The sequence below is a fragment of the Tursiops truncatus genome, chromosome 20, assembly GCF_011762595.2.
Source record: "Tursiops truncatus isolate mTurTru1 chromosome 20, mTurTru1.mat.Y, whole genome shotgun sequence".
In the NCBI taxonomy this organism is placed as follows: Eukaryota; Metazoa; Chordata; class Mammalia; order Artiodactyla; family Delphinidae; genus Tursiops; species Tursiops truncatus.
Window position 1 is genome coordinate 2471559 of NC_047053.1, and position 13685 is coordinate 2485243.

At 53.6% G+C, this 13685-nt stretch overlaps 2 protein-coding genes across 6 annotated transcripts in view; one reads left to right on the forward strand and one right to left on the reverse strand.

Annotated features, from left to right (window-relative positions):
• The window catches only part of PIGL (phosphatidylinositol glycan anchor biosynthesis class L), a 59949-nt gene that overhangs the window by 34738 nt on the left and 11526 nt on the right, over positions 1-13685 (forward strand). For 2 of the 5 annotated variants that reach the window (XM_033847772.2, XM_033847770.2), the window contains exons 3-6: positions 4565-4655; positions 7763-7830; positions 9757-9788; positions 11241-11374. In XM_033847772.2, coding sequence (XP_033703663.1) covers positions 4565-4655; positions 7763-7830; positions 9757-9788; positions 11241-11374 — 325 coding nt within the window. Of the gene's footprint in view, positions 1-4564; positions 4656-7762; positions 7831-9756; positions 9789-11240; positions 11375-11842; positions 13533-13685 lie in introns of those variants that run through there. The other 3 variants (XM_033847771.2, XM_073797329.1, XM_073797330.1) reach the window with 3 other exon arrangements.
• Positions 4839-13685, reverse strand: part of CENPV (centromere protein V) — a 32979-nt gene continuing 24132 nt past the window's right edge. The window contains exons 5-6 of the mRNA XM_073797327.1: positions 13521-13681; positions 4839-5067 (exon numbers count right to left, since the gene is read on the reverse strand). Of these exons, the coding sequence (XP_073653428.1) occupies positions 5010-5067; positions 13521-13681 (219 nt within the window). The 3' untranslated portion in view covers positions 4839-5009. The remainder of the gene's footprint in view (positions 5068-13520; positions 13682-13685) is intronic.

Sequence of the window (13685 nt, forward strand, 5' to 3'; positions counted from 1 at the left end):
GTTCCAACCCCCAAAGGCGGGCAGGTACACCTGCCTTTGGCTCAGCCACTATTAAGCTCCCCAGCGCGTCGGTGCCTGGCACATGGCGGAGCTCGTTTATTGCTGTTGCTTATTTACATAAACTGGGTTGACTTGAATTGTGCAAAGTACCACGTGAGACATAGGTGAGACACAGGTCTGTTCTCCTACTTGGCTACAGGTAGAGAGACACACAAAACAACGGAAATTAGCAGAATGTTGCACTAATTAGGTGCGAAGTGGGGCCGTCCAAGCCATAGTTGGTAGAAAAGTTCAGTAATGTTCCTAACTGCAAGGAAGTTCGTAGTAAAGAATTTGGCCAAGTCCAAAAGGAGGTCTGGCCTTTGCGCTTGACCTCTGGGGAGTAACCTCTGGCACACCTGATGGCAGTGCCTTTGTTTGGGGAGGGGGTGGCATCACATCGGAGCTTCGGGTGGGGCTGTGGGTCACCTGGAGGCTGAGATCAACCACCTGGACTGCCGGTCAGCAACCAATGAATCCTAAGTGATGGAGCCCCGATAAGAAGTCTGACCACAAAGCTCGCGTGAGCACCCCCGGTTGGCGGCGATGCTCCGTGGGTACCGTGACACGTCAGTGCTGGGAGAATAGCGCCCAGAGTCCACAGGCAGAGGACAACAGACCATCCGCCTTTAGCATGCCCCCGGACTCTGCCCTATGTGTCTCTTCCTTTTCTGATTTTACTCTGTATCCTTTCCCGGTGAAAACCTGTTAACTGTGCACATCACAGCTGTCGGTGAGTTCTGCGAGCCCTTCCAGGGAATTATCACCCCGAGGGTGGCCGGGGGAACCCCTGGACTTGCAGTTATTTTCAGAAATGAGGGCCCCAAGCTCCATCCAGAAGGGTCCGTGGAGGAGGCTCCACAGGATGTGTGAGATTTGGCTGGGTAGAAAGAAGAGCAGAGAGGAATCCCAAGTTATCAGAGGCCGGAGGCCACACGAAGCGAGGACTCCAGGGACAGGGAAGCAGAGGCTGTTTTCCTGACTTTGATGATTTCACCTCTCCGGGATGACGTCACGTTCCAGTCCCACCACAGGCACACTTAGAGCAAGATAGCGTGAGACTTTGGGGAGACAATCTCTACATGCTCAGCCCTCATCAGAGCCACAGATCGGCAGCCACTGGGGGACACTAGTCCAAAATCAATCTCAGTTATTCCTCATGATGACAAGTAATCCCTCTGTCTCTTGGGAAATAGGAAAACATTACAAAATAATAAGGGGAAGACAACATTTAACGCGTGCCTACTCTGTGCCAGGCACTATTCCAGTGCAAAATACCCAGTAATGAACAAACCTCCCTCAGAAGCTTCTTGCAACATAAAGTCCTAGAAGTCAGGGCTCTCAGGAGGTGTGGCCCAGGTTCTCCCAGCTTTCCTGATGACACAGCGCGTGCCCCAGTCACCTGGTGAGCAGGGAGCTGGAACTCGGGTGTTCTGTGGTCCGTCCTGGCATCACATTGCCTCCTGGTGACACTGGACCACTCTGAGCGTGGGCGGGGCTCCATCCCTGAGCTGCGGGGGTGAAGCTGCCCGTCAACCGCTGCCACGCCTCCCTTCCCTGAGACTGGAATCCTGCTTCGTGGCAGTGGCCTCCACACCCGAGCAGCTAGTGGGCGACGGCATTCCCAGAGGGGTGGACAACGGCGACAGGCAGGTGGCTGGACTGCTGCTGCCCTTCGAAGGCTTAGGGTCAAGACGGGGACGCAGGGACTTCCCTGGCGGCCCGGTGGCCAAGACTCCGCGCTCCCAATGCAGGGGACGCAGGTTCGATCCCTGGTCGGGAAACTAGGTCCCACGTGACGCAACTAAGACCCGGTGCAGCCAAATAAATAAATAAATAAATATTTTTTAAAAAACAAACAAACTGGGATGCAGTTGAAAGCAGACGTGCACTGGGCCCCTGCCGGGAGCACTACCAAACACCTTATGCCTTTGCTCAGGACCAGTGGACACCACACTTTCCAGGCTCCCTTGCCAGTCACCTGGCTTCTCAATAGGTTTGACAATAGGTGGCTGTGATGGGAGACTGAAGGCAGAGGAGGGGAAAACCAGGGCCTTTCCTGCTCCCTCCACCTCGGGCAACACCTCCGTCAGCAGCTAAATGTTCTCCGTGACTCCAGCCACTGCCCTTGTAGTTCCCACCATCACCCCGTCTCTAGACTCTGATGTCCCACCCTAGAGGTGACAGTGGCTTCTCCAGTCTCTGATCGTCTCCTTGTCCCCTGCTGGGCCTCTCCGCTCTTCCCATCAATGGGGTAAGCAATTCTCTGTATTAAATCCCCTCTGAAATCCCTGGTGGTTTCTGTTTTCCTAGCTGGCCCTGACTGTTCGATGGCTAACGTAGCATCTGGCCATCGGGGAACTTACAATAGGTTAGAGAATCAAGAATTAAATATATGCAAAATGCTAGTAAAATAAAATGTAGAAATTCTGTACATATGCTAAAAATGACTAAATTGTACATTTTAAATGGGTAGGTTTTATAGTATGTAAATTATGCCTCAATGAAGTTGTTTTAAAATATCCAGGAAAAGACGAAGTAAAATGGAGGGTGAGTAGATGAGACAAGCGATCCCCACACAGCTCTTATCACAGCCCCCTGACAAAAAGAAACAAAATCTGAGTACGCGCTGCCAGTGTTTGTGGGCTTCCTTAAATTGTATACGTGTCAAACTCTGTTAACGTATATTACCTTATAAAATAGCTACAAGATAGACATTTAAACAGAGAGAAACGTAACTAGAAATTCTGGCGATGTCTTGCTTAACCTCAGTGGATCATCTCACACATCTCCTGGGATGCCTACACCCCACTGTGAACCCAGAGACCGCTGATGCAGGCAGTCAGCACAGAGATCTCTGCAAGGGACTTCCAGAGCAAGGAAAAACGGGGGGACCCCTTCCTTTCTGAAGGGGCCTAGATTAGGCTAATGCCTCAATAACAGCCACCACTTTATGACCCTCTTCTGACATTTACACATCGCTTTACAGTTTTAGAATGTAAAGTTTCTCACATAGGTTATCTCACTTACTCGCCCAAGTCAAGAGAAGATGGTCAAATAGGAGACAGACTGGCGAGATCTCGAATGCCTGACCAAGAGGAGTTTGGACTAGATCCCAAGAGCAGTGCTGCCACATCAGATGTATCGGGTTACAGAGGGGGGCGGGTGTCGACAGTCCAGAGTCCCCCAAATAGCTGACTTCCTCTTTCAGGGGAGAGGCCCTGAGAGAACCTCAGGGAGCGATACTTATTCCCGTGGGCCTGGCTCTGAGGGAGGTGCCCAGAAGGCGGCAGCGAGCTCCCCACTCGGGGGCTCCCCTTTCAGCACTTCAGGCCCGAGAACTAGGCTTAGCCAACAGCCATCCTACCCTTCCACTCACACTGCTTTTCCATCCACGTGACTATTATTGGTAAATCCAGTTTCCAAAAGGACGCCTTGGTACCTTTACGTGGGCCTCCCAGCCAGGGGCGGGTGTGCAGCTGTCTCACTCCAGGGTACCTTCCCGTCTCTCTTGCTCTTGAGCTCAGCAGGCCATGTTCTCCATCCCATATTCAGCTCCCTCCCAGGGGACAAGGCAGCACTTTGTCCTGGTCCCTCCCTCTCCCTTTCTCCCTGTCCCGTCCCCCAGCTGAGCTGTCTGTCCTGTCGCGGCTGGCAGGACAGTGCTCTGAAAAGCCTGAAGCCAGCTCTGCAGGGGGCTCCCCAGGGTGCGGAAGAGGCAGCCAAGGAAGCACAGGAAGTAGCTGTGTTACCTAGTGCTGAGGCTCATGTCCTTTTCCTACTGAAAAACCTTCAGCGACTCTCCTTTGACCAAAGTCCTAAGTGGGTCCCTTAACGGCCCTTGTCCACGGAGAGGTGACAGCCACCTGCCAGGTGGGGAGCGGAGAGGCCCGTGTCCTCCCAGTAGCGGGTGAGTGTTGCCGGGACCTGAGCCGGCAGAGATGGCCATCTATGTATAAGACTGAATAATATCTTCAAACAGAAGGCAGACCACGGCCTTGGCCTCAGCTCAGCAGGTGGCAGGGGGAGGGAGCAGTAAGGCTTGGAGTCACCTGCAGAGGCCTCTGCCCCTGAGGGTGCCCGGCGGGATGGAGCTGCGGTGCTCCCCAGGGCTGAAACCTCTCTGCTCTACAGTCAGCAAACCTGTGTCAAATCCATCCCTAACGACCTTGCAACAAACAGGCTACTTAACTTCATCCATCGAGGCTCCTTCACACCTGTCTGAGGTTAAATGAAGCAACTCCCGTACTTTTATCAACGCGCCGTTCCTCTGACTCTTACAAAGACACGTGTCCCTCTGCCCTGCGTCCGAGCTCGTGGGTACCACACCTGTCCCCAGCTCATGGACAGAGCCCGTGTCTCGCTGATGTCTGCTCCCTCCCCGGCCACGAGCCAAAGCCCCCAGAGCCTGTCGTGTTTCATCCGGATGCCGCTGCCTCCCCCCTGCCCCCCACACCTACCGGAGCCCCAGGGGAAGCCTGTACCAGGTTAGAAATGGTTTCCAGGTTGTGCTTCTTCCTTCCAGGGATTTCCCAGATGACCCCGGCGTGTGGTGGGACACCGAACGGGTGGCCGACGTCCTCCTCCGGCACGTAGAGGCCAGCCGCATCAACCTGGTAAGGGGATGCCTTCCGCTCGAAGCAGAGGCCCAGCTGCGTCTGCCTGAAACCCACCGAGGAAAACACACACCTTTCCTGAGTAACTGAAATCCCAGCGCTCAGACACAGGCAGAGATTTTTCCAAAGTGCGCCCTCTTCACCCACCCACTCCCACCCCTGTGCTGCCACCTGAAACCTCAGGACCCCACGAGCCTGTGCCACGACCCGCTGGCACAGAGCTTTCTACCAAGCGTTTTAGTTTTAAGGTATCATTGTATCTTTGGAGGTAAGTGTTGTTATAATGCTCACCTTACACTGAGGAAGTTGAGGCCCCCAGAAGCCCGCAGCTGCCCAGGGTCGCCAAGTGTGAAGCTAGGATTTTAAGCCTGGAGTCCTCACTCCAGAAACTGCGAGGATACATTCACAGCCCCTGCAGGGAGAACACTCTGGTCACGATTAGAGCTCTAGTGGGCATTCAATTCACCTGCAGAGGCGGATGGCCCAGCCACACCCACCTCGACTCTCGGGCCCCGCCGGCCCGGGCCCCGCCAGCGGTCGATCTTACGCTCCAAGAAGGTGTCCACCTCTAAAGTAAGAACGCTAACCCTTCAGGAGTTAAGACCTAAATCCTACCATTCAGACCCAGCCACTTGCTTTGAGTTTTGATGAAGCCTCGTTGAAAGATGATCCCTGCTGTTAAGCTTTTATCGGTGATGAGTTCTCCAGGTGAACGGATTTCTTAGACCTTTGTTAAGAGCAGATTTTCGTGGATATATTAGACCGTCTTGGAGCTCTAATGACAGAAATGCAGCGGGAACTTCGTCCACATGGGCCAAAGTGGCACCTAACTGGCTGGCTCTGACCCACGCAAGGCGGAGGTGCAGGGCTCTGCGCTGGCTTCCCTCTTTGTTCTGGCTGGAAATATGGTCACCAGAGCCGCAGGCCCACCCCTCCCAGCTGTACTTCCCACAGGGTCTGAGGGTCACAGCTGGAGGGTTCACCGCCCGGGCCTGCTGCCTGGCCTGGGCCCCCTTGCCCGCCACCCCCGACACCATGCTCAGAACCTCTCAGGGCCCCAAGCCTGGCAGGGGGGCAGAGCTGGTCCTCCGGGCTGGCCTGGGGTACAGGGCGGGGCCTGTGAGGTGGGCACAGTGGCCCTCGGCACCCCGGCTTCCCCAGGACCGGTCCCCAAACTCTCCCCTCCCCCGCTTTGGTGCATGGGAACGGCTGGTTTCCCAGTAACTCCTGCTTGTAGGATAAACTCCCATCTCTGTGAACTTGGCCGTCTCTGACCTGGACCTTCCTTCGGTGCTCTTCGCTGATGGACAGGGTTGGTCCTTACTGAGGGGCCGGGCTGTTGTTTAGACCATGTTGCAGCCATGGGCCTGAACATCCAGGGAGGAGCTTCAGGGCACAGACGCTCTGCGTGCCTTTCCTGCTCTCAGAAGAGCCTCCCAAGTTTGTGTCCCAGAAAAGTGATTTGTGGTCCAGGCCCGGCTTAAGACCGCCTTCTCCAAGAAGCTTTCCCTGACTTCTTCAGCCCTCTTTGGGACAGCATTTGTCGTGTGTCCTGCACCTGTGACATGAGTTGCTGTTTATCCTCTAAAGTACAGACCATGTCCTGTGAGCCACTATCTTCAAGAAGCGAGAGCAACCCCACTGTTCCCTCTTGTTTACTGGGATCTGGGTAAGACTTCATTTGCCCAGAGATTTCTGCAGTTTAGCGGGGAAGGTGGATGGAGTTCTGCAAAGAACCGCAGACGCCATCGCTGTCAGGCCCTAACCTGCACGAGTCCAGGGCTAGAGGCAGATCAGCTCAGCCCTCCTCGAAGCAGGAAGAGAGGGGGCTCATCAGAAGGTATAGGATGAAGAGAAACAAGGCCCTGAGGAATTTCAGAAGTGATGGAGCCAACGTGCAGTGGCCCCAAGTTCCCAGACCAGGGAGTGCGCCCCAGCTCACCAGTGACAGCCCGGCCCCGGCATCACCTCCACCCGAGGGCAGCGGACACTCGGCCTTGACTGCCGTCCAGGTCCTACACTCCCACATGGCTTCACTTGACCTTCACCTCGACCCAGAGAGGAAAGGCGGGCAGGCCTCACTCTTCCCATCTCACAGAAGAGGAGACCAAGACACTGAAAGTTGACATCACTCCCAGGGTGACATGCTGCGACATGCCTGAGGGGCGGGGGCAGCTAGCGTCAGAGGTGGGAGTGGACACAGGGCCCACACTGGGCTGCGGGGAAGGGTGGGCTCAGAACAGGGTACCTGAGTTCTGGGGTGACCTTTTTTTAATACAGTATATTTTTTAGAGCAGTTTTAGGTTCGCAGCAGAATTGAGCAGAAAGGACATACATATACTCCCCGAGCCTACAATGTGTTACAGTGAGTGAGTGAACCAGCGCTGACACAGTATCATCACCCCAAGTCCTGGTTCACATTAGGGTTCAGTTCTGGTGCTGCATGTCCTGTGGGTTTTGACAAATGTATGTACACGTATCCACCATAATGCAATTAGCTTATATGCCTTTTTAAAAAAAATTTCGGGACTTCCCTGGTGGCGCAGTGGTTAAGAATCCACCTGCCAATGCAGGGGACACGGGCTCGAGCCCTGGTCCGGGAAGATCCCACATGCCGCAGAGCAACTAGGCCCGTGCACCACAACTACTGAGCCTGTACTCTAGAGCCCACGAGCCACAACTACTGAGCCTGCGCTCTAGAGCCCGCGAGCCACAACTACTGAAGCCTGCGCGCCTAGAGCCCATGCTCTGCAATAAGAGAAGCCACCTCAGTGAGAAGCCCGCACACCGCAACGAAGAGTAGCCCCCACTCACCTCAACTAGAGAAAGCCCACGTGCAGCAACGAAGACCCAACACAGCCAAAAATAAATAAAATAAATAAATTTATTAAAAAAAAGAAAAAGAGCGAACAGTCAAACCCACAGTCACGGTCTCCACACAGTCGGCCGAGCAATGGTCACACCCCCGACCCGCTCCCACGTCAGTTCAGATACACTCAGAACGTGAACAGGCACAGGGTTCTGGGGCCTCCTGTCCTTCCCGGGCCGCGGGGACGAGGCGGGAGAGACAGGTTCGGCCCGGAGTGAAAGCCTGTGTGTCTCTGCAGGTGGTGACCTTTGACGCGGGGGGTGTGAGCGGCCACAGCAACCACGTGGCTCTGTATGCGGCTGCCAGGTAGGGCGCTCTGGTTTCCCCGTCACTGTCCCCCCTCGGGCCATCAGAGAGCCATGCTCTCTCACTACCTGCTTCCGGGGGCAGTCGCCCTCGGGTCCCGGTATTACGGTCTCGTCTCCTGAACAGCTGAGTTTCCCCACCCCCGGATACGGCAAGTGGGGGAACGGATTTGATCTATCCCTCCGCTTTGGCCACAGAAAGCTCTAGGGCCGAATCTCAGCTCCTTGTAGCGCACGCACAGGACTAAGGACTGAGCTCTGGGGATCGGCGGCCCTCCTGGCTGCACCCTCTTTCCCTCCTCTAACCAGCTTGTTTGCTCTCTCCTGCTGTGTATTCTGTGCACAATTTCAGACCTTGCTTTGGAGAAGGAGGATGTGCACGTCATAGGAAACCTTACTTGCCCTTTGCAGCCTCTCCATGTGACTGACACGCACCTGCATTTCACCAGTAAAAACCCGATCCTCACACATCTTGAGGGATTTCCTCGGGGTCACGGAGACCTAGAGCGCGTGTCCTGACCTCTAGAGCCATGCTCCCCCTGGGCCCGTAAGCAGCTTGCTGGACGGGCCTGGGGAAGGAGGGGGCAGCCTGACGTGAATGACTGACTTTATGACCCTCTTCGGAACGCGCCCAACGCTTTTCAGGGCTTGCAGTGCCGTTTCCAGGCGCATCTCCAGGGCCCCTCCCTCCTCCACTTAGATGCTGCCTCCCAGCTCTTCCCCTGGAGATCATCCCCAGGGCTGTACCCAGAGCGCAGGACAAGTGGCCTCTGAGCTCAGGGTTTTCTATTCCTCAGGCTCTGCGGGGGGGGGGGGGGGGGGGGGTGTGTGTGTGTGTGTGTGTGTGTGTGTGTGTGTGTGTGTGTGTGTGTGTGTGTGTGTGTGTGTGTGTGTGTGTGTGTGTGTGTGTGTGTGTGTGTGTGTGTGTGTGTGTGTGTGTGTGTGTGTGTGTGTGTGTGTGTGTCAGGCCTGTAAGTTCATCCGTTCTCAGGCTCTGCGGGGATGTGTGTGTGTGTGTGTGTGTGTGTGTGTGTGTGTGTGTCAGGCCTGTAAGTTCATCCGTTCTCAGGCTCTGCAGGGATGTGTGTGTGTGTGTGTGTGTGTGTGTGTGTGTGTGTGTGTCAGGCCTGTAAGTTCATCCGTTCTCAGGCTCTGCGGGGATGTGTGTGTGTGTGTGTGTGTGTGTGTGTGTGTGTGTGTGTCAGGCCTGTAAGTTCATCCGTTCTCAGGCTCTGCGGGGATGTGTGTGTGTGTGTGTGTGTGTGTGTGTGTGTCAGGCCTGTAAGTTCATCCGTTTCCTCCCAGCTTCTCATCTTTAACTCCTGCTCTGGGGAATCCCTTCCAGATGAGTGCGTATGTCTGTGTGTTGGTGGATGAGTGCGTGTGTCTGTGTGTTGGTGCGGGGAGGGGACTCCCCATGCCTCCATCCCTCAGCTTTCAAAACAACAAGTTCATTGCTGGTGGACCCACCTCACCCCTCCTCTTAAGGCAGTGAGCACAGAAGGGCCTCTACGGTCAGAAGGGGTGGGGCAGGGTGTCAAATAGGAGAAAGGGGCATCAGAGAGGAAACACCAATTAACATTTTCAATATTCTCCACCACTCTCACATCTCAATTTCAAAAGAGAAAAACTTCACAGAGTCCACTGTCCTTACCTTCCTATCTGTTGGGCAAAGCTTGGACCAGGGCACTTCATAAGCCACTGGCCACCTCCGGATCGGCTGACCTTGGGTAAGGGACCCACCCTGGCCCCTTCAGCTGTAGCCGAAGGTGTGGAATCCAGGGAATCTATATGGTGACTTGTGCTCAAGAAACTGCCTAGAAACCAACAGTGGAGGGACCCCAGGGTGGGGCAGGCGTGGCCCTGAAGGCCCTGCCTGTTAGCTGCAGAGGGATGCTCACTGTCACCTGTCCTTTCCCTCCTCCAGGACCCTGCACGCACAAGGGAAGTTACCTAAAGGTAAGGCCTGTCCCTCCTGTAAAAGGTCACCGTTACCATCCCTCTAGGGTGAAACTGGTAAGTATACAGAGAGCTGCCCTCAGCCAGGCCGGGCAGGGCGGGGGTCGGGGGATGCAGGCCCACACTCTCCTGACTCAGCTCAGCGTGCCTGTCACGGCGGGTCCCCAGGTCTCGAAATCAGGTTGTATCCACTGGGAAGTATCCTCCGGGTGTGAGGGAGGAGCGTGCAGTCGGGGTTCTCCAGAGAAACAGAACCGAACAGGACACACAGATAGATAGCTATGGTGGTATGTGCACTTATATACACGCATATAAAATAAGGAATTGGCTCACATGACTACGGAGGCTGAGAGATCTCGGGATCCACCGTCGGCACGCCGGGGGCCCAGGAGAGCTGGGGCGTCACTCAGCCTGAGTCCAGAGGCCTGAGAACGGGGGAGCCGAGGGTGTGGATCTCAGTCTCGGGGCAGAAGACCGATGTCCTGCTCTGCAGTCAGACAGACAGGAATGGATCCTCCCTTCCTCCACCTTCTGTTCTGTCCGGGCCCTCAATGGATTGGGTGAGGCCCACCCATGCTGGGGAAGCCTTCTGCTTTACCAAGTCATCCAATTCAAACGTGAAACACAGACACACCCAGAAACAACGTTTAGCCAAGTATCTGAGCACCCAGGACCCAGTCGGGTTGACACAGGAAGTTAACCTCCTCCGTAGGCCTTGCCCCTCACCTGCCTGGTTTCTCCCTGGCCAGGTCTGTTCCGCCTCTGGTATCCTTTCAGGATGTCCACCGAAACTCACACCCATCCCCCAGTTAACTGGCCAGGCTGTGGGTGACGCATGGGTGCTGGACGGGTCTGAAACTCTTCCCAACTCACAGGAAGGCGTCTGACCCACTTGGCCAGCTTCTGTGCGACACCCCCTAACCTCCCTGAGCTGGTTTCTGTCACGATGTGCACCCTCACAGGAGAACCCTGGGGATGGAATGATGGCCTTTCTGGCTGGCAGTGCCACGGGGGCTTCGGAACATGACCCTAGTGTGTTTGATCCTTGTATCAACCCTGGGAAACAGGCCGGTCCCACACTCATGACCAACACCATCATACAGATGGGGAAACTGAGGCTCAGAGAGGTGAAAGGACTTCCCCAAGCCCATCAGTTCTTTAGTGACGAGCAGGAACCAGGTCTCTGGCCTCCCAGGACAGAAATCCTATCTGCATCCCCTCTCCCTGGGCCTCGACCCCAGCCTCTAGCAGCCGACCCTTCCCTGCTGGGGGCACAGAGCAGGTAGAGGGCGGCCGTCAGGTGTTCTGGGGCCCTTTCACCCTTCTTATCTGTGAGAATGATGGGCGAAGAGCAGCTCTGCTGACACTGCCCTGCCCTGAGCCCGGAGCAAGGGGTGGGCACCCAGGAAGATCTGCCTGAGGCAGCAAGTCTCCGCTCTGCCCGCCCCCCAGGGTGCTCAGTGCTCACGCTTCAGTCTGTGAACCTGCTGCGCAAGTACCTGTCGCTGCTGGACCTGCCCTGCTCCCTGCTGTGTGCCCGCGATGCCCTCTTCGTGCTCAGTCGCCGAGAGGCGGCCCAGGCCCAGGTGAGGACCGCCCCGCCACCCCTGCGCTCCCCCCCAGGTCTGCGCCCCGTCCCTGGCTCTTCAAAGCCCCTCACCGAGGCCTTCCACAGCAGTTCTGTCCCCAGAGCTGGCCCGCAGCCAGACCCTGGGAGCCGCAGACCAGGGACTTGCACATTTTCTTCTGATTATAGAAATAATATGTGCTGGAAAAAAGGCAATTAACAATACAGGCTCAGTGTAGAAAATCTGGAAATACAGAAAAGAAGAAACCCCACTGCCTGCAAGCCCACCCCTCAGGGGTAGCCACTCTTGACAGTATATACGCCCTCCATAAAGAGTATTCATGCACAGGCATTTAGAGCGGGGGACACAGAGCCTGCTTATTGGAAACCTACTTTAGCAACATCACGACCATTTTCTCCAGGGTTATTAGGTGTTCACATTGTAATGTCTGCCTGTGTTCCATGGCATGGGCGCACCATAAAATAGGTCACACACCCCTTACGGCTGGACATCTCGATTTACCGGTTTTTCCCTGCTACACGTGGACCAGTGCTCCCAGCTTGAGCCAAGAGGAACTCAGACCTGCCAGGAGCCTCTGTAAAGAGCCACTGGGGCTGACCACGGGTTGCCGGCTGAGAAGTCAGGCCTGGCGAGGCCCTCCTGGTGAAGACTCTTGGTGGTCGGTGGGGCAGGTGGTCTGAGAGGCTGCTGAGGAGTTCTAGCCTTGACCCTTTCCATTTCTGCTATCCAAGTGGAAAGGTTCAAAGGCTAGAACCCATGTTGAGCCGTTAAATGACATAGGTGTGTAAATGGCTATCATTTTCTGGGAAGCAACAGTAGTAAATATCAGAAGTCTTCCCAGAAGTTGTACTTACCTTCTGAAGTTCTTAATACGTTAAGTAGACACAAGCGGGTTGCAGAGCAATATATCAATAAATCTATACTTTCTCTGACCCACTAATTTTTATTTCCAGAATTTTATCCTAAAGAAATAAAGTTGTGTCCAGAGACTGATGTACAAGAATGTTCACTAGTATAATTTATGAGGCCCAAAAAAGGAGCTAAGATTATTTAGCAGGTGAATGATATGGTACTATATAATCAGAAAAATCATAGTTTTGAAACACACGTAGTGAAAATGTTCCAAAAGTAGGGAGGAAATAGAAACAATTTTGATATTTTGCAGTATTCCTTTGAAATTTTTGAACGAAAAGTAATAGGAAGAAAAGCTTGTAAAAAGCCAAACTGGCCATAAATATATAATTACTGTAAGCGCCCATCTTATTGAGTGGGTGCTGCAGCCACTGAAAGACGAGGGAATCTACAAAATTGGCCACCTGGGCAGCAGGATGTGGGAAGCCCCTGTGACTCGGAATCTCTCACAAGTAGACAAGTGTGTTTGGACCACAGAGTTCCTATCTTCCCTCAACGTTTTTCTAAAATGAGCCTTTTATTCTCACTATGGTCTTCAAAACTGAAACATTATTCTGTGAGTTCACACATCCATTTTGTTTCTGAAAGTCATTTTTATTTAAAAATTTTAGTTGTACTTCCTGTTGAAACCATGCTATGTAATATTTTGCCTGAATATGGTGATAATTCTCTTTATCAACTTAAAGCTTGCAGGCATCACAGGGGTGTTTACATCCCTAAGCCACGGATGTTCCAATAGTGAATATAAAATGAGTTTTTTACGTAGAGGTTTGCAATGATATTAGCTTAGATTATAAGCATTAATTATGGTACTTAGAGAAAAACAGGAACCATTTATATAGGTTACATCTAGTTAAATCAGTTGTTATGATCTATTCTGTTTAAAGACTGAGCTACACTGGATCTGAATAACAGGATAACGTTTCCCCCACTGCATGGCAGGGAGAGCCAGTACATATGGGTACTATTCCTTTTCTTCTTCTTCTAAGAGTGACTGTAATTACCCAGCTTGGCTAATCCATAGGCGTCTGGGCACAAAACAGCCCTATACGAGTTATATATGCAGGGTAGTGGAGCCAGGGATTAAGAATGTAGGCTCCACAGTCAACCAGATGGCTCTGGGTTCGATCTCAGCTTTACTCCCTACTTGCTATTTGAGACTGATGAATCAGTTTCCTCATCTGTTTAAAAAAAAAAAAAAAAAAAGCAATAATAATAGTCCTTTACTCACAGGGTTGTTAAACTGAGGTAGTGCTCGGCTGCATCAGCATCCTCTGCTGTTATCCCATCGGGTATCAGGAGACGGGAGGGGGAGTCCAATCCAGAGGGGTTCGAAGGGCACAGCAGAAGCCAGATCAGGCCATAGCTTGCAGTATGTGGGTGGGAGGAGGCCTGA